General features: G+C 42.6%; 1 protein-coding gene across 2 annotated transcripts in view; it reads right to left on the bottom strand.

Annotated features, from left to right (window-relative positions):
• The window catches only part of RMND1 (required for meiotic nuclear division 1 homolog), a 37,272-nt gene extending 11,698 nt beyond the window's left edge, over positions 1–25,574 (bottom strand). The window contains exons 1-7 of one of the 2 annotated variants that reach the window (XM_077468579.1): positions 25,456–25,574; positions 15,815–16,189; positions 11,775–11,883; positions 9,155–9,230; positions 6,094–6,133; positions 5,781–5,881; positions 3,226–3,332 (exon numbers count right to left, since the gene is read on the bottom strand). In XM_077468579.1, coding sequence (XP_077324705.1) covers positions 3,226–3,332; positions 5,781–5,881; positions 6,094–6,133; positions 9,155–9,230; positions 11,775–11,883; positions 15,815–16,180 — 799 coding nt within the window. In that variant the 5' untranslated portion in view covers positions 16,181–16,189; positions 25,456–25,574. Of the gene's footprint in view, positions 1–3,225; positions 3,333–5,780; positions 5,882–6,093; positions 6,134–9,154; positions 9,231–11,774; positions 11,884–15,814; positions 16,190–25,455 lie in introns of those variants that run through there. The other variant, XM_077468580.1, reaches the window with a different exon arrangement.
• Positions 25,575–25,633: the final 59 nt, after the last annotated feature.

The following is a 25,633-nucleotide window of genomic DNA, read 5'->3' as shown; positions in this document are numbered from 1 at the left end:
ATGGTGAACCTTGGCACCCCAGATGTTTTAAACCTACTTTTCCCATGATGCCTATGCACTCTGCAGCGTAGTCGAGCATCATGGGAAATGTAGTTCCAAAACATCTGGGGTGCCAAGGTTCGCCATCACTGCACTATACAATAAACCAACAAAACAGTGCAGCTAACATAAGTACCAAAACTATAACATGCTCAGGTCCAACAGGGAAAAGGAATGAGCAGGAGGAAAATGTATCTTTTTTTTTAACATGAGACTTAAAGAGGAACTGCAGTCTGCTCACATAATTTGTAATAAAAATATGTTTACCATTCTATCTATTTTTCCTAGCAAAAGATAGATAAGATTGCGCTATGGACAAATTCCACCCGTTCGCCACACAGGCAAGGGGAAAAAAGAATATATATATAATGTAATATAGTGAAATAAAAATAAATTAAAGATAAATTAAAGAATGAACTTAAGGGGTTAAAGCTGCCTGTGCTTGAGACCTGTCCCTAAGAATAGGAATAGGTTAGAAATCTAAAATATAAATTAAGCTTTGGCGCTAAAACCTTTTTGTGCACTGTGAATACTAAAATCATATATAAGTGTGAGATGATCTATTATCTCTGCTGGTGCTCTGGAGAATATTAAAACAAATTGCGGTGGAAACCTCTTAAAACCACTGTATACGTGATATTAAAATGCGTGAAAAAAGAAAAGAGGATGTATGTCTGTTGATTTACACCTCAAAGAATGCACATATATATTGGAAAAGTGGTGAATCAATCACATAAAAACAATTTAGAATACTACTGTGCTCGATAAACATACATAAACCAATATCTGAAAAATCATATGCAAATATGTTCAAAGTGATAATCAGAAAGCGTTTTGTGAAAGTACCCAGAAAAAATAATAATAATAGTGACAAAAAATCTTATAATATCCAGCGGAAATTTTCAAAGTCGCATCAACTAGTTGCTGGAAAAACGCATGGAACTTTCATCAAATGAGGAAGGTAGAGTAAAGTGACTAGTGCAGAAGGGTTAAATACATTCCTCTCCGGTGCGCCACTCTGTGTTAGGCAAAAGGTATGTATATATGCTCACCAGACAAAAAACCCTCAATGGGTTAATCGAGCAGCCACAGTATGAGCCACTGTGCAGCTTTCTTTGGGCTCTGCTTCTGCTATGCTGGGGAGATGCTTTACACTTTTCCTTCCACAAGTAGTCCGTTTAGCAATTATGCATGAAGGGAAACAGAAGTACAAACATAGTGCAATACTGTTGTTTGAACGTTTTTTTGTTTATTAAGAAGTCAGGTTACTCACAATATCCAAAAAGACAAAATCGCTTTCAAATTAGCCGCGCCGGCGTTGCTGCTTGTATGCCAGTGTAAGGTGCACGTTCTAGGCCACGCCCGTGGCCTAGAACGTGCACCTTACACTGGCATACAAGCAGCAACGCCGGCGCGGCTAATTTGAAAGCGATTTTGTCTTTTTGGATATTGTGAGTAACCTGACTTCTTAATAAACAAAAAAACGTTCAAACAACAGTATTGCACTATGTTTGTACTTCTGTTTCCCTTCATGCATAATTGCTAAACGGACTACTTGTGGAAGGAAAAGTGTAAAGCATCTCCCCAGCATAGCAGAAGCAGAGCCCAAAGAAAGCTGCACAGTGGCTCATACTGTGGCTGCTCGATTAACCCATTGAGGGTTTTTTGTCTGGTGAGCATATATACATACCTTTTGCCTAACACAGAGTGGCGCACCGGAGAGGAATGTATTTAACCCTTCTGCACTAGTCACTTTACTCTACCTTCCTCATTTGATGAAAGTTCCATGCGTTTTTCCAGCAACTAGTTGATGCGACTTTGAAAATTTCCGTTGGATATTATAAGATTTTTTGTCACTATTATTATTATTTTTTCTGGGTACTTTCACAAAACGCTTTCTGATTATCACTTTGAACATATTTGCATATGATTTTTCAGATATTGGTTTATGTATGTTTATCGAGCACAGTAGTATTCTAAATTGTTTTTATGTGATTGATTCACCACTTTTCCAATATATATGTGCATTCTTTGAGGTGTAAATCAACAGACATACATCCTCTTTTCTTTTTTCACGCATTTTAATATCACGTATACAGTGGTTTTAAGAGGTTTCCACCGCAATTTGTTTTAATATTCTCCAGAGCACCAGCAGAGATAATAGATCATCTCACACTTATATATGATTTTAGTATTCACAGTGCACAAAAAGGTTTTAGCGCCAAAGCTTAATTTATATCTATTTTTCCTGTTTACCATTATCATTAAAAGTGAAAGTAAAAGAAAAATCACACATTTTGGACTGTCCCCAAAAAAGTAATAGAGAGGAAATCTTCCAATGGGGGTACTAATATAATGGCCTGGGGGTCCCCAAGGAATTCCCTTATTTTGTGGGGATTTCCTCTTACTTCCTGTTTTAGCCATGGGACAGGAAGTGAAAGTAAATCTCTCCAATGGGTACTTTAAAGTACACTTATTACATAGGCCGTCATTGCTGACTTCTCTTCTTAAGTCCAACTCTGGGCTCTCAGATATAGTTACTCCTGCAAAATTTGGTGCATTGGGCATACCATGGACACTCAATGGCTTTCAGGCCACCAGGTTGTTGATGGTCTTCCCTGTTTCTACTTTATTCTAGGTGGCATGGTTGTTGGGTAGGCGCAGGATATGTTCAGCCAGCTGTAGCCCCCGATTGGTGACAATATCTTCTAGCTTTTAGATACCACTGTGTTTCAAAATGTCCTAATTTCTTCAACCCAAAAGACCGAGGACATCTTGTAGCGAAAATGAAGCACTGTGGGGGGGGGGGGGGGGGGCACCTTCAAATTGCAGATATATTTTTTCAACTGCTGGGGGGTGGCAAAACAAAATTAGTCTGAAGTTGGAAGTAGGTCCCTGACTGTTATGCGTATGCTTGGGCTTTAATGTTTTCTGAGCCACTGACTAGCAGCAAGCCTATTCTTACAATTGTCTGGCACTCATTTACAAAATGGCTGTCTGTGACTCAAATTTTTAAAGTCAAATAACTAACATTTTCAGAATAAAGCTAGCAATGGCAGCACCCATACATTATTCCTGACAGCCTCAGGTGTACTTTAAATGAGAATTTAGGCTGGCAGTCCATATCAGTCAAAAAGCAATAGTCTTACAAATGCTGCCCCAACATGTTATTGTCATAAGACTCACCGGAGAGGCAAAGTGCATTAGAAAAGGCAAATTTTTCTAGAATAACCTCATCTGCTTCCAGCTGGGAATTCAACGCAATTTCACCTTTTACAAGCTTAGAGTGTCCCCTGCGGAAACATACAGGAAGTGTGGATTACTAGTAAACATTGGTGAATACAAAGCAACTCCAGGTACCAAGTGAAGCCCATCAATAAACAGTAAGTGCAGTGTCTTTGCTGAAATGATCAGATTCACCAAATTAAAGTGGAACTTTAGTCAGAAAATTAAGTCCTCCTTGTCCTAGATCACTTCCAGCTGGCGCCTTTTGCAGATATAGCTATGTAAAACATTAAAGATAAGTGACTATACTGTGTAAAATCCAGTAATACACTGTCTTACCCTGCTCTGTTGCTCCCAATTTTAGGCATTTTTAGGCACTGCCAGGTTTGTAGAGACCGAACTGCTGAGAGCCTTAAAGCAGAATTAACCCCCCCCCCTATCCTTTACAGCCAAGTTAGCTGCTTCTGTTTGATCTGCAACTGTCATGGTTCTGCACATGTGATCAGTTATAACACCAGCCATTTGATGGTTTGACAAACAAACGTGACAGTTATCAATCCCGTCATTCCAGGAATGTAACCGTGTTTTAAAACCGTTAAATAGATGGATTTAGTTCCACTTTCTGATTAATTTTGGTAACACAATTATTAATGTGGAATGTATGTTCTTTGCTAAACTACATTTTTTTTATCAAGTTGTTACGGGTAAAGTTCCGCTTTAACATTATAGCTAAATTCCAGCCAGAAAAAGATATCACTAGTCCAACAATAGAAGAAGCTGACAAGGGACATCTTGCCAGCAGGAGCGAAAACAGAGACAGGGAGATGAGCTCATTAGTCTGCTGCTTCTCCTTCACTGCTTAGTCACAAGCTGCGGGCAGGGACAAGACCTCATTGTTCTCTACAGAAAAGGCAGTTCTCTAGGCTGTTTGTCCTATCTCTGAGAGCGGTGTAAATGTCAGGACTGGATGGACACAAATACAACTATGGCTTCTTTACCTGGAATTCAGTTCTCAGTAGTGCTCAGCCAACTCCTCAAATAATCAGGTGATGGCTCTACTTGATTTGCCACCAAATCATATTTAAACAACAAGGTTGGTTTGAATTTGATAGGTAACCGATGCTTTAATATGTAATTGTTAGAGGCAGCAAAAAACATACTGCTCCAAGATGGACAAACTTACCTCATCCTGAATTTTGCAAAATATAAGGCAACGGATGCTGGGTATATTTCTATAAAATAGCAGACTAATATTTTTATTTACCAATATACCTCTATCCAGCATACTAGAATTTGTCTATTAAACCCATCTTGAATGGTAAGAAATAAGAAACAAAGCAGACGGTTTGGCACAATTAAAGCGTACATTAAAGTACAGTTTTTCTCTAGGGCGGTGTTGTCCATTAAGCCACCAGGCACAGAGTGTAAGAAAGTATATGTTATATGCTGTGTGTAGGCAGCCCATGTATAGTAAGTCTATGGGGATGCAGCGGCTGTACAGACACAGCCTTTTGTATTCATTTTGGCAGCCGTGTGAGTGTGCAGCTCTGAACGCAGACATAAACATACATGGGGCTGCCTGCACGCAGCACCTGAAGGCTCCAGCATAAACAGCCTAGTCACGGTGTACAGGTCTCAGCGCCCATGTGAATGAGGCCTGAAAGTGTTCGTAACCCTAAAAACCTTGCCGTCTAACCTGCCCCTCTCTAAGCATGATGTTATAAGCCACTTCCTGTGCCACCCTCTCTGAGCTGACCATGATATTTACGGTTGCTCAGCCCTGATTACTGTAGTCAGTTTACGTGCCTCCATCATCCGGTGTTCTCCTCTGTCCCCCTCACCCCCCCCCCCCCTTGCTTGTCAGCTCTGTGTCTGTGTCTCAGTCCCCCCCACGCTGCTATTAGTAGTTACAAAAAGTTAATAATGGTCACCCCTCTGTTTTATCCAGGGATAATGCACTCTGTAAGTGTTTTTTTTTTTTTTATAAACAAAGCCTCTAAATACCTTTTTTCTCAGCTTCAGTCAGCCTGTCACGTGACTCCTGGCCGTTCGCCTACTCCGATCAAGGGCTACAGCGGGAGGGGCCAAGCAGCCATGTGACCTCCCCAGCTGACGTCGGAAGGAGTTTTCGGCTCCTCCTGCTGTAGCCCTGGATCGGAGTAGCAGAGCGTCCGGGAGTCACGTCACAAACTGAAAATAGCTGGAAAAACTGTATTTAGAGGCTTCTTTTATAAATAACAATTAGAGTGCATTATCCCTGGAAAAAAAAACGAGGGGCTGCCAGTGAATTCTTTTGAAAGGTAACAACCACTTTAAGGTGAGACATGTGGGTATGTATTTTAGTAGCTATGAATGTGTGGATATGATGAATTATAATATTGCTGCTGTAAAGAGTACTATGAGAAAAGGCAAATAAAGTTTTATATGTATCTTATCTTTATGCAAAAATATACATGTTGATGTGAAATTGCAGCAGCTTTACCAGAAGCATCTTGGAGAAATAAAATGAAACATACTCTCTGAAGCTGTAGTTTATCTCCTCGTTTTCCCAGTGAACCAGAGCAACTTCATAAGGCTGAATTTCATGGCGCTCCAGAATTTGCATAACATGTTTCATCTTGATAAGAAAAGCACAATTACAGAAAAAAAGATCCTATTATCGCCTTTAATTTTGTAATATCCATATTAATGTTACTGTAACAGCATTACTATTTCTAAACTAAAAAAAAAAGGTTACAAAAAATAAAAGAGCTACCAGCAACATTTACATACTTTATATGTATAAATCTACCTATGGCTGGACAGAAATAATAAAATCTATGTACTTACAGTTTTTTCTTCAACATTCCAAAAGACAACTGCTCCTTCCCTGCAAAAAGCACAAATTTAGAGTTTGGAAAATGACTTTAGTTATGATCTCCATACGCAGAGGAATTGCAATCAATGTGAGTTTTTTAAACTTTGACAACTATCATCACATGCCTGGGTCTGTGCAAAACTACATTTGTTATATTTAGCCTGCTTTCCGTCTGCATTATGTAATCTGAAAAGCAGCAATCAGGAGATAGGACTATGACATTAGAGAAGCGGATCTGTTTCGTGTACCAGTTCAGTTCAAAGTGTTCATGAGGATTTTGAACTGCACTGCACTGACTGCACATGTAATCTCTGCAGAAACAGATCACAAACTGTTGGGAAAAAATGGCCAGCGTAGGTTTAAAAGGAAGCAATTAGGGAGATTTGTAGGCTCACCAAATAAAGCGTCGCCAAGTGTACAAAAAGTGATTCCTCCTGTATTGAATTGTATTGTAACTGTACCGTCTGCCTTCATGTTATAAAGCGCTGCACAAACTGTTGGCACTATATAAATCCTGCATTATAATAATAATAATAATTGCAAAGCAATTAGTTTAAATAGAGTGTTAATAAGTGTGCCTCAGTAAACATAGTGATCCTAGCTGCTCTTTTTATTTGCAGCCTGGCAGCAGTTGTCTATCTCGAAATGACAATTATCTGATTCAGCAGAGTTTGTAGATTGTAGCTGCTACACAGCTTACTTTAATGGCCCGTACACACGATTCGAATATCGTACGAAAATGGTCGTCCGAGGATGGATCGTACGATTTTCTGATCGTGTGTACACTACTTCCCACAGCCGATCACGACCGTTCATCTGATATTATTCGATTGGACATGCACAGAAATTTTCCTCGTACGATTCCAGACCGTACAATTTTCATTTAGTTAGTATAGTTGTCATCCGAAAATACAATACAAATACATTACAACACATGACATCACTTACGATTTTTTTTTCTATTGTACGAGAATTTTCGTGACTTTATTTAGCTATTCAATTTCTACTTGCGATTATTAACCGAAAACGGTCGTACGATATTTGGATTGCCCCAACAGGTCATGTTTTCAGGATTTCCCTCAAATGAAATGGCTGTGGTAATTACTAAGGCAGTGAAAAGGATCAAATCACCTGTGCAAAATAATGGAAAGCCTGAAAACATGACCTGTTGGAGCGCCTTGAGGACTGGAGTTGAGAAACACTGTTCTAAACAAGCCTTTCTCAACCTTTTCAACACATTGTAACCCTTTAAATAACGTTCCAGTCTCAGGGAACCCCTGCTAAAAATGACTACAGTATATCTACAACTCATGATACATTAGACTTAGAGGGATGATCAGTGAGAAGAATTCTCCGTACACTTGTGGTCATTGGGAAGAATCACCCCCTTACAAATAGCTAAAAAGTTCAATGGTGTCAGTGGGAACTTTTCTCAGAAATAGAAATTGCTAAAGGAACCTCTAGCAACCTCTGGAGAAGCCCTGCTCTAAGCTCTGCACATTTATGCCAGTATTTACGCTATGTACGTTTATCTAAGTCTCAATCCCATCACTTGTTATTCTAGAAAGTCAGTTGTCGAAAGCAGAATGCATAATATAGGATCTCTGATGCCCTCCTTGTTTCCAATGCTGGTGTGTAGATATATTGCTCTGCACAGTTTACAGCACGTACTTGAAAAGGTTGTATTAAATATTTGCCCCGATTTCAGCATTAAGTGGGCATCATCGCAATTTTGAAACAGCACAAGAACAAATGTGTGGATGTTCAAAATGCACACAGAAAAAGCAAAATCACAACTGCAGACTGGTGCACCCCATACTTTTCATCGTGAGGACTTTAGTATTACAAGGTAAACATTCATTTAGAAAGCATAACCTTACTTGGTCATTGATAATAATGTAAAAAATTGTTTAAAAAAAATCTTAAGAATGGAGTCCTGTGTTGCCAATTTCAAAAGCAGTTGGCCACGAAAAAGGGTTAATATTGGGGAAAAAAGTCATAGGCATATAATGTTAAATTGTGTGCTAGATCTACAACCTATGGCATACATTATTGTGACCCAAGGCTGGGAGTAGGATTTTGGGAGGAGGAATCTGACACACAACAGGATTGCACGTCATCAGTACAGATCAAGTGATAGATGACACAAGAAGCAGCCCAGTCACTGCCATTTCACTATAGCAAGAAGAGAGCCGGAGCTTTTGACCAGGGCAATTACATGCAACCTTGGCCACTAAAAAATATTTGTGCAGATAAGCACGAACAATTGATCTTTCAATTTCATCTTCAGAATTCCACTTTGATAAGATAGAATGAAACGACAAACAAAAATCACAAAAACAAAAATCAAAAATGTGTGGATGTTATCAAAATCAGACTTGGGAACAGGAAATTTGGCAGCCATATTCAAGTGAACCTATCACAAATCTGGGAAATTCAATCTCAGCATATGATAGAAAAGTGTATAAGCATGGGTAAACTTTGATAGAAATCGTTTGTCAAAATAATCAGTAGATCAAGAAATACTGACTGCAACATATGAAAATTTCAACTTTCCTGCAAAAGTTGTCCCTTCCCCCTTCTACTTTTCTGAGCCTCCTTATTGGTTAGTGAGGCCACCTATTACATTAAAGGACCAAAATGGACTCCATTTTGGACACTGACGGTTTTTCAAATGGAGTTCCGCTGAAACGGACTTGCCTACACACGATCACATCAAAGTCTGATCATTTAGAGCGAGATGACATACAACACATACGACAGGGCTAGAAAAAAGAAGTTCAATAGCCAGTAGCCAATAGCTGCCCTTGCGTCATTTTTGGTCCATCAAAACCGCATACAGATGAACGGTTTTCCCGATAGGAATTGGTTCCGTCGGAAAGGTTTACAGGAAAAGTCAAAATTTGCACATAATGTTATCTATATCTCTGGATTTCCTGGTTTACACTGATAGTAACCTTTGCTTTACGCATTCATTATATGCTGTTGTAGTAGACCTGAGTTGTGACAGGTTTAATTTAAGAAGGAAATTACCTGAAGAAGAATATCAACCCAGTATCATACTCTTTAGAAATGTTTGTCGCTTCCACCAGCAATACATTGGATGCATCTATAAAGGGTAAACAGGCAAACATTAGATAATAAAACTCTGGACAATACATAAAATCAATTAGAGAACTGAATGTAATGTGGAGAGCCAGCCTGGGGCAAGGTAAAAAGGGGGTTCATTTGGGAAAGCAGTTATTTCCCCCAAACCTTACCTATTAAAATAGGTGAGCTAAAGAGACAATGCTGTAACTGTGTGTGAATGGAAGAGAGCTGTTTAGGGATAAGTTCAGGTGCGTTTGAATACCAGTCTGAACCCGGATGAGCTATCCCATCAGAGAGATCACTGCTCACCACCAGTCATAAGTGACCGAGGCATTCCCTGTCCCACAACCACATGTATACCTACCCTATGTATACCTGCACCTGCAGGGTGGGGAATGCCTCGTCTGCCTGTGATTGGTGGTGCACAGTGACAGCTCTCTGGGGGGATAGCTCAGCCAGATTCAGACTGGGTTCCAAACACTCCTGAGCTTATCCTTTATGTGCAGGCTGGATCCCTGCGAAAGTTGATGCATGCCTTACTGAAAGACTCGCATGTCTTGGACCTTCCTGGTTGGTGAGTCTACTTTCTTATAATCGGAATCTGTGCTTCAGTTCTATAAACCTAAAATCAGCTTTAATTCATTATTTTTATATCAGCAAACAAAACACAAAGGCTTTTCCTTCAACAATAGTGAAAACAAATGTAACCGCTTCTTGTCGGCAGTCTTTCAATGAGGCAGATATATATACCGTATATTCACTATATTACCAAAAGTATTGGGACACCTGACTTTACACTAGGGTTGCCACCTCATCCCTTTAAACCTAAACACATGAATTACACAGGTTCTGAGGGTAATTATAGATAAGACACCAAGAGAGTTTAAAGTGGTTGTAAACCCTCCCCCACAACTTTGTCCCATGTAAATCAGCATAAAAAACCCCAATGAACACTGCTTGCAGATATCTCCTTACTTGCTTAGTATTATTGTAATCCTTTTCGTTCTTTAGAATTACGTCACTGAGCATGCCCAGATCTCCCCTGAGTTACGGCACACTCTGTGTACTTTGTCTATCTATTATCAGGACTTCCTATGGCACATAACACTGAAATCCCAGGAGACTGAGAGTTTTCTCCTACACCCCATGTGACCATGTGACATCACATGCAGTGTAAAGCAGGGCATGGGACAGCATTACTGCAGTCGTATCAGCTGAAGCTGATAAGACTGACAAAGACAAACACTAGATAATCGGCACAAGTAAATACTATGAAATAAAACAGGTTAGCTATGAACAGGGAAGCAGGGTTGCCATAGAAACGTTGGATTGAGAAGGAGGCTTGGTTAACAGTATAGGAAGTGATCAATGTAAGAGCGGAAATACACTCCACTGTGTACTCTACTCTAAGATGGCTCTGCCTAACCCCTGGAAACAAGTTTTTTAAAGTTTCTTTAAACATTAAGTAATATGCGATTTGGGCTGGATTACAGTGGCTATACTCTGATAATTACTTATTATAATGGACTAAATTTCCATCAGAGTGGGAGAGTTTACTTCCTCTTTAATTACCTTAATCAGCCACACAATCTGTGTAATTAATATGTGGTCGGGTTTAAAGGGATGAAGTGGCAGCCCTACTTTACACGTACATGAACTTTAATGGTATCCCAGTCTTAATCCGTAGGGTTCAATATTGAGTTGGCCCATCCTTTACAACTATAACAGCTTCAACTCTTCTAGGAAGGCTGTCCACAAGGTTTAGGAGTGTGTCTATGGGAATGTTTGACCATTCTTCCAGAAGCGCATTTGTGAGGTTAGGCACTGATGTGGACAAGAAGGCCTAGCTTGCAGTCTCCGCTCTAATTCACCCCAAAGGTGTTCTATCGGGTTGAGGTGAGGACTCTGTGTGGACCAGTCAAGTTCCTCCACCGCCAAACTTGCTTATCCATGTCTTTATGGACCATGGTCAACCTGTGCCTCTGAATACTATAGAACTAAATAGCTGCCTCCAGTTTGCAAGGCTTAGATTAGATTAAGCCCTTGTACACACGGTCGGAGATTCCGATGGAATGTGTCCAATCGGACCGTTTTGTTGGATAATAATGAAGACTGTGTGTGGTCTCCATCGGACTGTTTCCATCGGAGTATCCGACGGACCAAGTTTTCCAACTTGGTCGGTAAAATTTTCCGACAACATGGTCATGTGTAGAGAATACTGATCGGACAAAGTGCCACGCATGCTCAGATCAAATTCCTACACCAAAGCTATTGGCTACTAGCCTGAACGTAGTCCCGTCGTAACGAAATAACGTCATCACGCTCTGAACGATCGGATTTTCTGACAACTTTGTCCGACCGTGTGTATGAAACAGTTTTGGACAAAATCCATCTGAAAAAATCTGACGGATTTGGTTGTCGGAATGTCCGACCGTGTGTACAAGGGCTTAGACATTCTCAGACAAAACTGCTCTTTAACTGTAATTACAATTTAAGCAGTCACTAACATCTACAAATTTGGGTCTAGCATAAAAAAAAGGTAATTTTAAGGAGAGCAGAATACCTCGAGGTAAGCTTAGTAGTTCAGAGTATCCACTGGATACAAGGTCATGGCACAGAGTACCCAAGTGAAACTCATCAGCTGTGGCAAAGGCCACACATTGCATCATGTCCTGCATAGTAAAGAAAAAAAATACAGTAACAAAAAAGACAGACACACGAATATATACTCAACAAACTGAGTACTAACAGACCCCAGAGAATCTCCACAGTTTGCTTGGTTTGTAATGTACTACAGTAAAAAATAGGAACTAAAGCGCAATACCAACTACACAATAGTCCTGGTACAACTTTATTTTAGCCGGGTCAGATGAACAATGTAAGGGGTAGCCAACAAGCTTTGGAGGTTCAAAAACATCATCTTTATCAGGGTCTGGAATAGAAGACAATGTAGCTGGGTTTCATAAAGATGCTAGCATTTAAGAAAATACCACCCAAATTTCAAAGCGGAAGTCCGCCCACCGCTACTGAAATTAAAAGCCCGGCGCTGCACATATTGCAGCTGCTGACTTTTAATAATTGGACACTTAACTGTCCTAGAGTCCAGCGATGTCGGCATCAGCTGTCAGGTGCATGCTGTCTCCATCACGAGTAAGGGAACCCAGCAGTGAAGCCTTACGGCTTCATGCCTGGAACCCTACTGCGCATGCGTGAGGCTCCGCTCCTCTCTCCTACTGGCCCGGCGGCTAGGGAAGGGGGAGGGAGCCCGGGCGGTGACGTCAATACCCACGGCTGAGGCTCCCGGAAGTGGGAACAGGATACCTGTGAAAGGGGGGGAGTACAACGAACGGAAGTTCCACTTTTTGGGTGGAACTCTGCTTTAAGTAATGTTCAATCCTCTACATGGTCTTCTATTCCATAGTCTTCGCATGATGCACTGGACACTGCTACATTTAAAGACATAAAATGCAACTGTCTATGTTCATGGGTTTTCTTGTTCCTGTCATCAGGGCTTTAAACTATAAACCAGTTATTATTTAAAAAAATGGGATGATATGTTCACCATAGACAACAAACCCAAGCACCCAAAGTGTACTTGAAATTGCACTGAAAGTGCACTTGGAAGTGCAGTCGCTGTAGATCTGAGGGGGACATGCAAGGAAAATAAAAAACAGCATTTTAGCTTGCACATGATTGGATGATAAAATCAGCAGAGCTTCCCCTCATTTCAGATCTACCCCTCAGATGTACAGTGACTGCACTTCCAAGTGCACTTTATAGTGCAAAGTGGATTTGCCTTTAGTAAATCAACCCCAATATCTTTTACTTTTTGCTATAATAAATATTCCACATTTTATTTTCAAAAAAACACATATTTTCATTGGTTTAGGCCAATATGTATTCTTCTACATATTTTTGATAAAAGAATAACAACAATAATATATTGATTGATTTGCGCAAAAGTTATAGCGTCTACAAAATAGGGGATAGATTTATGGTATTTTTATTATTATTTTTTTTACTAGTAATGGCGGTGCTCTGAGATTTTTAGCGGGACTGCGATATTGCGGCAAACAAATTGGACACTTTTAAAACATTTTTTGGACCACTGACAATTATACAACGATCAGTGCTATAAAAATGCACTGATTACTGTATAAATGTCGCTGGCAGGGAAGGGGTTAACACTAGGGGGCGATCAAGGGGGTTAACTGTGTTCCCTAGGTGTGTTCTAACTGTGAGGGGGATGAGACTGACTAGGGAAAGAAAGAGATCAGTGTTCATACTTTGTATGAACACATGATCTGTCTCCCCTCCCCTGAAAGAACCGGGGTTTGTGTGTTTACACACACAGATCCAGGTTCTCGCTCTGTCACAAGCGATCGTGGGTGCCTGGTGGTCATCGTGCCCACCGGGAAATCGCATTGGCTCTGGGCACACGCTGCGGGCACGCACCCATAGTGGCCAAAAGGCGAAGCGACCTAAGGTAACGTAATTTCGCCCAGCCATGCCATTCTGCCGCAGTAAAACTGCGGCGGCTGGTCAGCAAGCAGTTAAAGTGGTTGTTATATATACCTAATTTCACTACCAAGATTGCAATCACATGACTAGCCAGCTTTCTCTTTTCTTTGTTTGAGGGATGCAGCGGGCAGGTGGGGCTGAGATTCCCCTGCTGATGTCAGTCTGGGGGGGAGGAGGAGAGAGCTGGCTGGTCATGTAATCTCATCTCTTAAATGAGGTATTTACAGCATTTATATTTATAAATCATTCACAGAGGGGGACACTGCAAAAGGAGGCAGTCCTAATGGTTTATACAGGTTAGTGTCATGAGAGCAGCAGTAGGGGGGAGTAGCAACTTACACACAGACAGAGAGGGGAGAGGGAGGGGGACAAAGGAGCAGAGAGCAGAGCAGATAGCAGGCTGCTGATGACAGAGGCGTGTAAACTGACCACAGTGTCAGGGCCCAACAGCCATGATACACTGTGGTCAGTTTACAGAGGCGTGGGGAGAAACTGGCAGGATCAACCAGGAGCAGGGAACTAAGCGAAAAAAAGCAGCAGAGAGTGGGGAGGAAGTGTGGTCTGTTCTCTCCTGGTCCTGTCAGAACAGCGATCCTCCATGTGGCAGGTGACAGAGGATCACTAGATAGGACTGTGCATGGTTTGATTACTCCTATGGGGGAGGGGTAATCAAACCATATGTGTACAGCCCGATGAAGAAAGATCCTGGAATTTGCGCTGCTAGGAGGAGGAATGGGATATGTGCTAGAAGGAGGAATTTGTGCTAGGAGGGGCTGCGTAGATTTTTGTTACATGGGAAAATGCGGGGGGGATTTTACCCCCTGTACCCTGCCCTGCTGACCCCTTGAACTCTGTCCTGCGGACCCCCTTTCCCCCGTCCTGCTAACCCCTGTACAATGCCCTACTGTCCCTCGTCCTCCATCCTGCTGACCCCATCTTCTGTCCTGCTGACCACTGTACACTGCCCTATTGACCCCCTGCCCTCTGTTCTGCTGAACCCCTGCCCTCCATCTTGCTGATCCCTGTACACCACTGTGCCGAACAGTGCCGATCGGTACCCTGCAGTAACACCGGTCAGTACCTCATCATCAGTGCTGTCCATCAGTGCCATCTATTAGTGCCCATCAGTGGCACCTGTCAGTGCCAATCAGTGCCGCCCATCAGTGCCCATCAATTCTACATATAAGTGCCTCCTCATCAGTGAAGGAAAAAACTAAATTTTATAAGAAAAACTTATTTTGTTTTAAAAAATGTCAGTTTCTTTTCTTTTGTTTAGCAAAAAATAAAAACCACAGAGGTGATCAAATACCACCAAAAGAAAGCTCTATTTGTGGGAAGGAAATAATAAAAATTTAGTTTGGGTACAGCGTTGCAATTGTCATTCAATGTGCGACAGAGCTGAAAGCTGAAAATTGGCCTGGGCAGGAAGGGGGGCAAGTGCCTGGTATTGAAGTGGTAAACTGTTAAATGGATGAGTTTACTTCCGCTTTAAAAATGTTAAAACAATTAACACAGTTACTTAGTGCTTTTTCTGAAGCTCAAAGTGACAAGGTCAAGGACACTGCATTTCTAACCAACACATATTTTCTCTACTTTCTTAAAATGTTCTTAGCCTGAAAAGCAAGCTAATTCTGCCACTATATCTAAAGACTGGTAAGCTTTAACAGGGAGAGCCGTTTTGCCCATAGTGTGGGTTATAATAATATGTCAGAACATGCTTTTTTACACAATATAATTTATGCAAAGTGTATTCTGCACTTTACAGAGGACTGGGTTCACAATAGAGAATGCAGAAGCTCACAACAGGAGCCCAGTGCATCAACATTCACCATTACAGGTCCGATTTTAGCCTGAATTTTGGGCTGAATTCGGACCTGAAACAGACCAGAAGACGCACAGGGTTCCTGTGCAATTTTCACCGGAGCCGCCCAGGAGATGTGTGAACCGGCTCCATAGAGAACCGGTCACAATCTCCTGCTATGTGAATTGGATGCAGAGAAAACCCACATCCAATTCAAAATAGTGTGAATCCAGCCTCAATGACGAGAGCATTTCAACGACATTCTAACAAGTATGTTTTACCTCATTCTCCAGCATTAAAGGCAGATTAGATCTGGATGGCTGTTTGGTCCTGGAAGATTTCAGAGGTCTCTTTGTGGAAGGACTTGGCTTTCCAACGAAATGAAATCTCTTTGACGACACCCCATTCACTGCTGCAAAATGTTTATACCAGCTCTGTGAACCAAAGGTACAGTTCCATTTTAATTTAGGATGGTCTGTAATTTTATTGCTGAAATGACTTACACTGATCGCAGGAGGGACATTCGTCCTTTTATTGGAAGTAAGAAGTCTGTATTTTAGGTCCACGTTGTTAAACGGTTTATTTAAGCAGCTTGTCCTGCATGCTTGGGTAAAAAGATAGGGTGTCTTCTGCAGTAGTCTGCACATGATCTAAAGCTGAAAACAAAAGGATGATACAATATCAAGGTTGTATTGCAGCTTATAGTTATCAAAGGGGACTTCTTACTTATAGATTTACCTAAAGTGGAACTCTTTCATCAACATGGAAGATGAGCTTCTTACGACAGGCTCACTTTTCTGGTCTTGTGATCCACAATTTTATTGCATAGGGACTCTCTGGCAAATATGTATAAAGCGCCACACAACACTACTTTTATCCTAATATGGCAACATTAGTGGCATGAGGCTTTCGGAAGATTTAGAACAGGGGTGCTCAGCCTGAGGCCCTTAGAGCCCTCTGATGTGGCCCCCGACCTCACACCAGGGAAGCACATGCTCAGGGATAGTGGGTCGGCAAGCCCAGATTGCAATCAAAGGGTTGCCAACCCACCATCCCAGATCATCGGAGTGCATGGAGCCGGTGCCAGCAGTGGAGGAAGCAGTCGGCCGTGAAGAGAGCAGGAGCCGCATAAGCCAATGCTTCCTCTGTAGTGCTGGCTCCTGCATTTCACCTTGGACCTTTGTAGATGCCTGGAGAGTGATGTCAGCAGAAGCAGGAAGAAGAAAAGCTCAGTGTATTAAATATCACATATGCTGCACTTCTGCAACGGTCATATTAACATTTAGAAAAATCAGGATTATTAGGCTGCTTTTACACTGATCCGCAGGTACACTGCAGTGCATCTGAAGCTTTCCCGTGGGTTAGCTTCACTGAGCCAAATTCTTCTATAATATCCTGCAAGTTTGGTTACGTTTTAGAAAGCAGCTACCTGCAGAAAAGCTGCAGGTGCACTGCTCTGCACCCGAAGTGCATGTAAACCACAGTGCATCAGTGAGAAAGCAGCCTTAGTGGGCTCAGGACAATATGGGCCCATGTACATTTGCGATTTAGGGGGGAGAGGCAGTAAAACCACATAGTTCATCGTGGCCCATGACTGATTACCAAATCACTTAAAGCGGAGTTCCACCCAAAAGTGGAAGCACACACACTGCATCAGGCAATAATCAGGTGCACTGGGTTCCAGGTGCTAACCTTGGCTCACCACCATCCACATGAAAAAAGATCAAAATGCTTGATAAGAAGTTCTTTATTGTCACATGCCAATCAAACATGCAGGAATACAGATAGTTGATGCGCTTCACATGAGTGTACCGTGCTTGTTCACAACTTTGTGAACAAGCATGGTACACTCGTGTGAAATGCATCAACTCTCTGTAATCCTGCATGTTTGACTGGCACGTGACAATAAAGAACTTCTTATCAAGCATTTTGATAGTCTGGTGTGCAATCAATTTCTTATTTTTTATTCCCACCCACAAGCGGAATGTCCACTTTAAGAAATCCTGACCCCCTGACATGCCACATTTGGCTTGGTTTTCATAGGTACTCAGCTCCCACTTCCGCTTCGGGCAGCCTAGGCGACTCCTTCCTCCCAGCAATCTTCTGGGACACGTCACAGGTCCCAGAAGATTGCCCGGCCACTCAGGACACACAGCGCGACTTGTGCATGTGCAGTGCACATCCGGCTGTGAAGCTGTCACAACCAGGTGCCTGCAATAGTGATGCCGGTGCTGCAGAGAGGAGAGGGACAGGAGCAAGGGTTTGGGCGGCCGCATCGCTGGACTGTAGGACAGGTAAGTGTGTGTTTATTAAAAGTCAGCAACTATACTTTTTGTAGCTGCTGACTTTCAATAAACACAAATGGGTGGAACTCAGCTTTAAGTGACCCTCACTCTTCAAAAGGTTGAGCACCCCTGATTTAGAACATTGGTTGACACTTTAAGCATGTGTCACACTCCTATCCTTAAAGTGTATGTAAAACCTAACAAAAATTACTGAAGAGAATTACCCATTATTTATTATTATTGTACAGGATGTATTTAGCGCCAACAGTTTGCACAGCGCTTTACAACATGAGGGCAGACAGTACACTTACAATACAAATCAATACAGGAGGGATCAGGGGGCCCTGCTCGTTAGAGCTTACAATCTAGAAGAGAGGGTCAATTGGAATAAAAGGCCATGATGCATATCCACAACCAGGAGTACACAAACTCCAGAAAAAATAACCCAGTGGTAATCAATGAGATCGGAGGGATAGACTAAATCAGGGGTAGACATCCTTTTGAGCACAATGTGCCAAAAATGTTTTTCAAGAAATTGAGAGTGCCGATTTTATAACAAAATAATGTCAACTTCACACCCTCAATAGTGAAAGGGATTTTTTTTTAAAGTAAATGCTGTAAACGACTTTAGTAGTGAGAAATTAACATCCTGCACTCTCACGACTCAGATCAGCCCCAATTCATTCACCTTCACACCTCGGATCACTGTACCCCCCTGCTCATCTTGCCCACCAATGTACCCCCCTGATCATCTGTCCCACCACTGTACCACCCTGATCATCTTGCCCACCAATGTACCCCCCTGCTCATCTGTCCCACCACTGTACCACCCTGATCATCTTGCCCACCAATGTACCCCCCTGCTCATCTGTCCCACCACTGTACCACCCTGCTCATCTTGCCCACCAATGTACCCCCCTGCTCTTCTGTCCCACCACTGTAGCCCCCTGCTCATCTGCCCCACCAATGTTCCCCATTTCTCATCTGCCCCACCACTGTACCTTCATGCAAATCTGCATCACCACTGAATCATCTTCTCATCTGTCCTAGCACTGAACTTACCTGCCCCACCACTGTAACCCCCTTTCTCATCTGCCCACAACTGTATCTCCTACACATCTGCCCCACCTCTGTACCCCCCTGCTCTTCTGCCCCCACCACAGTAACCCCCTGCTCATCTGTCCCACCAATGTACCTCTTTTCTCCTCTGCCCCAACACTGAACCCCCCCTGATCATCTACCCCACCACTGTACCCCCTTGCTCTTCTGTCCCACCACTGTCCCCCTGCTCATCTACCCCATAAATGTACACCATCTCTCATCTGCCCCCCCCCCCCCCCACTGTACCTCCCTGCACATCTGCTTCACTGAATCACCTTCTCATCTGTCCTAACACTCAACCCATCTGCCCCACCACTGTAACCTGCTATCTCATCTGACCCCCCCCCCCCCCCAAGCAGAACTGCACTCAATCTCTTCCCCATCACAAAAGCTGACGATTGGTTCTCTAACTTTGCTGTAGCTGCAAACAATGTTTCCCATCTTTTACAATGTGTGGGGGCACAGTGCTTCCCCTCAGTGCAGGTGCGGTGTGGGGAATTCTGAAATTGGAATGCATTAGGCCCCTTTCACACCGAGGCGGTTTTCAAGCGCTACAGCGCTAAAAATAGCACCTGTGTAGGGCCTGACCCCTGGCCCCTTTCACTCCAGTGTGAAAGCTGGAGGACTTTCACACTGGAGCCTTGCGCTAGCTGCATCTTTGGAGCGGTGAATTCACCGCTCCTACCCATTGAAATCAATGGTGCAGCGCGGCTGCAGCGGCACTTTGAACCCTTTTTCGGCCGCTAGCGGGGGTTAAAACTGCCCCTCTAGAGGCCGCTTACCGCCACTAAAATGACGGTAAAGCGCCGCTAAAAATAGCGACGCTTTACCGCCGACGCCCGCACCGCCCCAGTGTGAAAGTGGCCTTGGTGTTTCTTACTGACACTTCCCTGCGCTGCTCTGCTGATGGGGAGGGTGTCGAGTGCTGGGAAAAAAGAGGCTTTGCGTGCAGGGGGTTAAATGATACAAATAGTAATATCTTACAGATCATCATAAAGATACAAAAATGCTCTGCTATCAAAGCAAAAGGTAACCATATATATAGTGAAATATAGTCAATCAAAATGAAAGCAAAATATGAGTAAAAAAGTAACTATGAATAGATCAAAATTCCTGGAGGTGTAGCAACAACTAGATAAGAAACACTAGACCAGCCTTTCTCAACCTTTTCAACACAGAGGAACCCTTGAAAATAGTTCTCCGGTCTCGGGGAACCCCTTCTAAAAATTAGAAATCTACAACTCCTGATACATTAGTGTGATGGTCAGTGGGAAGAATGGTCCTTACACTTGTGGTCATTGGGAAGAATTATCTCCTTACAGATAGCTAAAAAGATCAATGACGTCAGTGGGAACTTATCTGAGAGGCAGAAATTGCCCAATGCTGAAGGAACCCCTAGCAACCTCTGGAGGAACCCTAGAGTTCCATGGAACCCTGGTTGAGAATCACTGCACTAGAATGAAACTACCCTTCCTCCTCACATCAGGCTTAGGGAACTGAATTTTCAAAAGATAGGAAGGGAACCAAGGGCACCAAGCGGCCATATACTGTAATACTGTATGGCTGTTGGTGACCCTCTTCCCTTCCGAGCTAAAAATTAAGAACTAACTCTTGTTTTGGTCAGTTAAAGTGTTACTAAACCCATAACAGTAAAATCATTCTGTAAATGCAGTAAAGCATGCTTGTTATACTCACTGTGGAACCTAAGGGGTTAATCCCCCGTATTGTGTAAAAGGGCTGTTTTCATCCTGTCTTTTCTGTTCCTCCCCTTCTTCCACTGTCCCCAATACACGTCCTGATAGAACAGAGGCCATGGGACAACCTGCACATGCTCAGTTTGGCACGTATTGCTAGAGTTTCTTTTTCTTGGCAGAGTGCATGTGATCAGCACAGGGCCAATCAGCACTGTCCAGACAGAGGGTCAGATGTCCTGCACTCTCATAGAACAATCGGGGGAGAATGAAAACTCCTCCTACAAGCTTTAACCAGACACCGATAGAGGTCACAAGACTGCTGTAACTCCTTATGAGAAAAGGTATTTAGCAGCTTATATCTACTAAAATAATTACATGTCCATGTTCTGTGTACTGTGGGAAACCAGATATAGTAAATGCAGGGCCCTGGGTTTAGTAACACTAGGGCTGTAACTAACGATTATTTTCATAATCGATTAGTTGCCCGATTATTGTTTTGATTGATCGGTTAATAACCTTAAAAAAAAAGAAAAGAAAAAGAAAAAAGTGTATAATTTTTGTTAATTTCCAAAGTTTAAAAAAAAAGACAATTTATTCTTAAATATCTCTATGCAGTGGTAAAGATAAATAACCAACTATATGGTTAGGGAGCAAAATATGGAATCCACTCTGAGAATAACAGACAGAAGAGATATACTATATATACTATTAGAGGATATATACTGTATATACTATTAAAGGGTGAATCCGGTAAATATCATCTGACTCAGAGATCACATTTTTTTTAATTTAAAAACAAAACAATGTCTCTCCTTCAAAAAAAATGTAATTTTAAGAACGTTTGTTCGATTTTCTAATCGCTAGTGGGGTCAAATTGACTTTCATTTTCAACCACAGTGATGGGAAAATTTGGAAATAGAAAACTTCTTGGTCAAAGGAATTTTCAGACAGCGTATGTGGTTTTTGTTCAGAAATTACATTCATTTTAAAAACAGAATGTTAAAAACAAGTGAAAATTTCAAACAACATTCTTTCATTCAGTGAATGTACAACGATTTTTTGTCTGACTATTTTCTTCTGAACATTTATCTGTGTGGCCAGCATACGGCTCGGTACACACCTATGCAGCTTCCTTTTGATGCGTTTCTGCAGTGCTTTTTGCTGTGTGTGTTTCTTTTTTGCGCATGTGATTTTTTTTCCACGATTTGCGTTTTTGCATTTTTTTTTTGGCCAATTTGTTGTTGGGCAGATTAAAAAAACACAAATTGCTGCAAAATTTAAGTATATTGAACCAAAAAAGCACTGTTTTGCATTAAAAAAAAAAGTCCCTGACCTTTTCCAAATATGCAGCGACTGAAAAAAGCATAGATGTGAACGTGTCCCATAGGAAACCATGTAAATGGACTGTAGTGCGTTTCTGCAAAAAGCACCAAACATACAGGCGTGAACCAGGTCTAAGACATTTAGTAACATAATGGGGTTAAAAAAACTAAAATTAGCCCTTTATAGTAGAACAAAAAACAGATAATCACTACAGTAAGGGGTTCATTTTTTTACTGTAGAACTGTGAAAGTAATATTTACAGTAGCGATTTGCTCCTTTTGTACTATAGAAAGGGCTCATTTTAGTTTTTTTTAAACCCCAATATGTTACTGGCCGATTAATCGATTATGAAAATAATCGATTCGTTATCGATTAATCGATTAGTTGTTTCAGCCCCAAGTAACACTTAAAAATATTATTACATGAGTTTGATAAGTATCTGTTGACCATGTCAGAATATGTGAACTGTCCTGGACACACTTCCTTTCCGGACCCCTGGTATAAGGGGTGGATTTGAGTAGTTTAAATTAAGTGTGCTGTCAGCCCACTACGGAACTGAGGGGCCGAGTGCATTTTTGGCAGATGGACAGGTATCTTTCTGGACTTTGGGGATCTTTGAATAGAAATAATATAGAAATGTGCATATACTGCAGAGCTGCACTGCATTTTTTTGCTTTGACATACACTTTAAAATAGTATTAATCCTCAGGGTTGTACTGTCCTTTTACATTAAGCTTCATCTAACTAACATTTAATATAGTTTTTTTCTTTCCTGTTTACAAAATTCTTACTTTTTAATGGCAAGTTTTTTCATGCCTGTGTCTCTCCAATACGTGTTTTCCTAGACTTTTACAGCAGGGAGGGTGCCCTGAGCACAGCACAAATCCTAATCTTTGAGACCATGTGCTCCATGATTTCTTGTGTGACATTTCCCATGATTCCTTGTGTGACGTGTCCCATGATTCCTTGTGTGACGTGTCCCATGATTCCTTGTGTGACGTGTCCCATGATTCCTTGTGTGATGTGTCCCATGATTTCTTGTGTGACGTGTCCCATGATTCCTTGTGTGACGTGTCCCATGATTCCTTGTGTGACATGTCCCATGATTCCTTGTGTGACGTGCCCCATGATACCTTGTGTGACGTGCCCCATGATACCTTGTGTGACGTGCCCCATGATACCTTGTGTGACGTGCCACATGATTCCTTGTGTGATGTGCCCCATGATTCCTTGTGGATAGATTCGTCCAATTCTAGTGAGGTATAGGTGGCATTGCCCACATCCCTAGAGCAGGACATAGAAACAACAAGAACCCTCTTATGGGAATCTGAAGGGCAATGACTCCAGAAAAAACATGCAGAGATAGGATAGATAAAAAGTTACAAATGTAATAGTACAAAATATAAAACTAGACATAGCAGTGCTTACTCAACGCGTTTCAAGGTCATGCGTTATTCCTCTTCATCAGAAGTGAGTGTAATACTCATACAAATCTTCTGACGAAGAGGAATAACGCATGACCTTGAAACGCGGTGAGTAAGCACTGCTGTGCCTAGTTTTATATTTTGTACTATTACATTTGTAACTTTTTATCTATCCTATCTCTGCATACATATTTTTTTTTGAGTCATTGCCCTTCAAAGTCCAATAAGGCCCCTTTCACACTACCGTTCTGTTCAGGTCCGCCTGCCCGTTTTTCAGGTGGACCTGAACGGATGCTCCATAGAGGTCTATGGAGCGTCGGATATCAGCGGTGACACTTCCACTGACATCCGACCTGCTCCGATCCGAAAAAGTGTGACGGAGTAAAAAGCTATTTTTCCATCCGTCATCGGATCGGATGACGACGGACACTGCGGTCCGTCGTCACCCGATCTCCCATAGGGGAGAGCGGCGCTGTGACAGGTCCGTCCCTGCGCAGTGTGCAGGGACGGACCTGTCATCTTCCTGCTCAGCGGGTATCGGCGGAGCGATCCCCGCTGAGCAAGCGGATGTCCACGGAGCATCACTGATCCGCCCCGTGTGAAAGGACACTAAGAGGGATCTTGTTGTTTCTATGTCCATGATTCCTTGTGTGACGTGTACCATGATTCCGTGTGTGACGTGTACCATGATTCCTTGTGTGACATTTCCCATGATTCCTTGTGATTCCTTGTGTGACGTGTCCCATGATTCCTTGTGTGACGTGTCCCATGATTCCTTGTGTGACGTGTCCCATGATTCCTTGTGTGACGTGTCCCATGATTCCTTGTGTGACGTGTCTCATGATTCCTTGTATGACGTGTACCATGATTCCTTGTGTGACATTTCCCATGATTCCTTGTGTGACGTGTACCATGATTCCTTGTGTGACGTGTACCATGATTCCTTGTGTGACGTGTACCATGATTCCTTGTGTGACGTGTCCCATGATTCCTTGTGTGACGTGTCTCATGATTCCTTGTGTGACTTGTCCCATCATTCCTTCTGTGACGTGTACCATGATTCCTTGTGTGACATTTCCCATGATTCCTTGTGTGACATTTCCCATGATTCCTTGTGTGACGTGTACCATGTTTCCTTGTGTGACGTGTACCATGTTTCCTTGTGTGACGTGTACCATGTTTCCTTGTGTGACGTGTCCCATGGTTCCTTGTGTGATTCCCTCACAGTGAACACAGCACCCGTGCTGCATAGGCATGTTGTGAGTTCAATCCCGGCCAGGAGCGTACATGTCAGTACCTCCTGCTTTCTAGCTCCGTTATCTCCTCTCATGCCCGCCTTCAAGTCTTCTCCAGAGCCTCTCCCATCCTCTGGAACTCCCTGCCCCAGTCTGTCCGATCTGCCCCTACCCTGTCCACCTTTAGGAGATCCCTGAAAACTCATTTATTCAGGGAAGCCTATCCCACACCCACCTAACTGTCCCCGAGCCGCCCCCATCAAATCATTCTCTGCAGCTATTACCTTTTGTACCACCACCCACTCCATTTAGAATGTAAGCTCTACGAGCAGGGCCCTCCTGTACTATAATTGTGTTGTCCCCCCTATACATTGTAAAGTGCTGCATAAACTGTTGGCACTATATAAATCCTGTATAATAATAATGTCAGGGGACTCCAGGGAGACCCTGCAAGGCAAAGGAGCCCCCCTATAGGCAGAAACACCGCACAGCAGGCTTATAAAAGCTGAATATTCTTAATACAGCACAAATAGGCATCATGAAGAAATAGAATGAAGGACAGGCAGTTACATTTATATTTCTGTATGTTTTCATTGAGGGTTTAGTGACACTTTCAAGCCCCGCCCCCCATGCTGAGCTCCTAGCTCCCCCATGCTCCAAGACTCCATGGCTGACATATTATCTTCTCCTGGAATGCCTGTAACTCGGGAATTGACCTTGCAGTGTTCTGTTAGCCCCTTCAGGTTCAGTACAATGACAGACCACGTGTACATGAAGTATATCCTAGGGAGCGGTGTCTGAACATGAACCCTGACACCGCACAGATTCGAACCCGCGACTTTCACCCAGCACCACCTTACCTGCCTGACGGAAGCCCCGCCCAGTCTTTATCGCACCAAGCCACGCCCCCCGTCAAGCTCTTCTATCGTATAACGCAGCCAGCCACGCCCACTAGAGGCTCGGAGCTTCCCTGTCATTTGTCCAGCCCAGGCAGCTAGAAGTTACCGATTCACAAGAGCAGATTCCTCACTTCTGATC

This window comes from Lithobates pipiens, unplaced genomic scaffold, assembly GCF_037356315.1.
Source record: "Lithobates pipiens isolate NorthernLeopardFrog02 unplaced genomic scaffold, aLitPip1_a1.2 Scaffold_8, whole genome shotgun sequence".
Classification (NCBI taxonomy): Eukaryota; Metazoa; Chordata; class Amphibia; order Anura; family Ranidae; genus Lithobates; species Lithobates pipiens.
The sequence above is the reverse complement of the archived record's forward strand: the minus strand, read 5'-3'. Positions and strand labels throughout refer to the sequence as shown.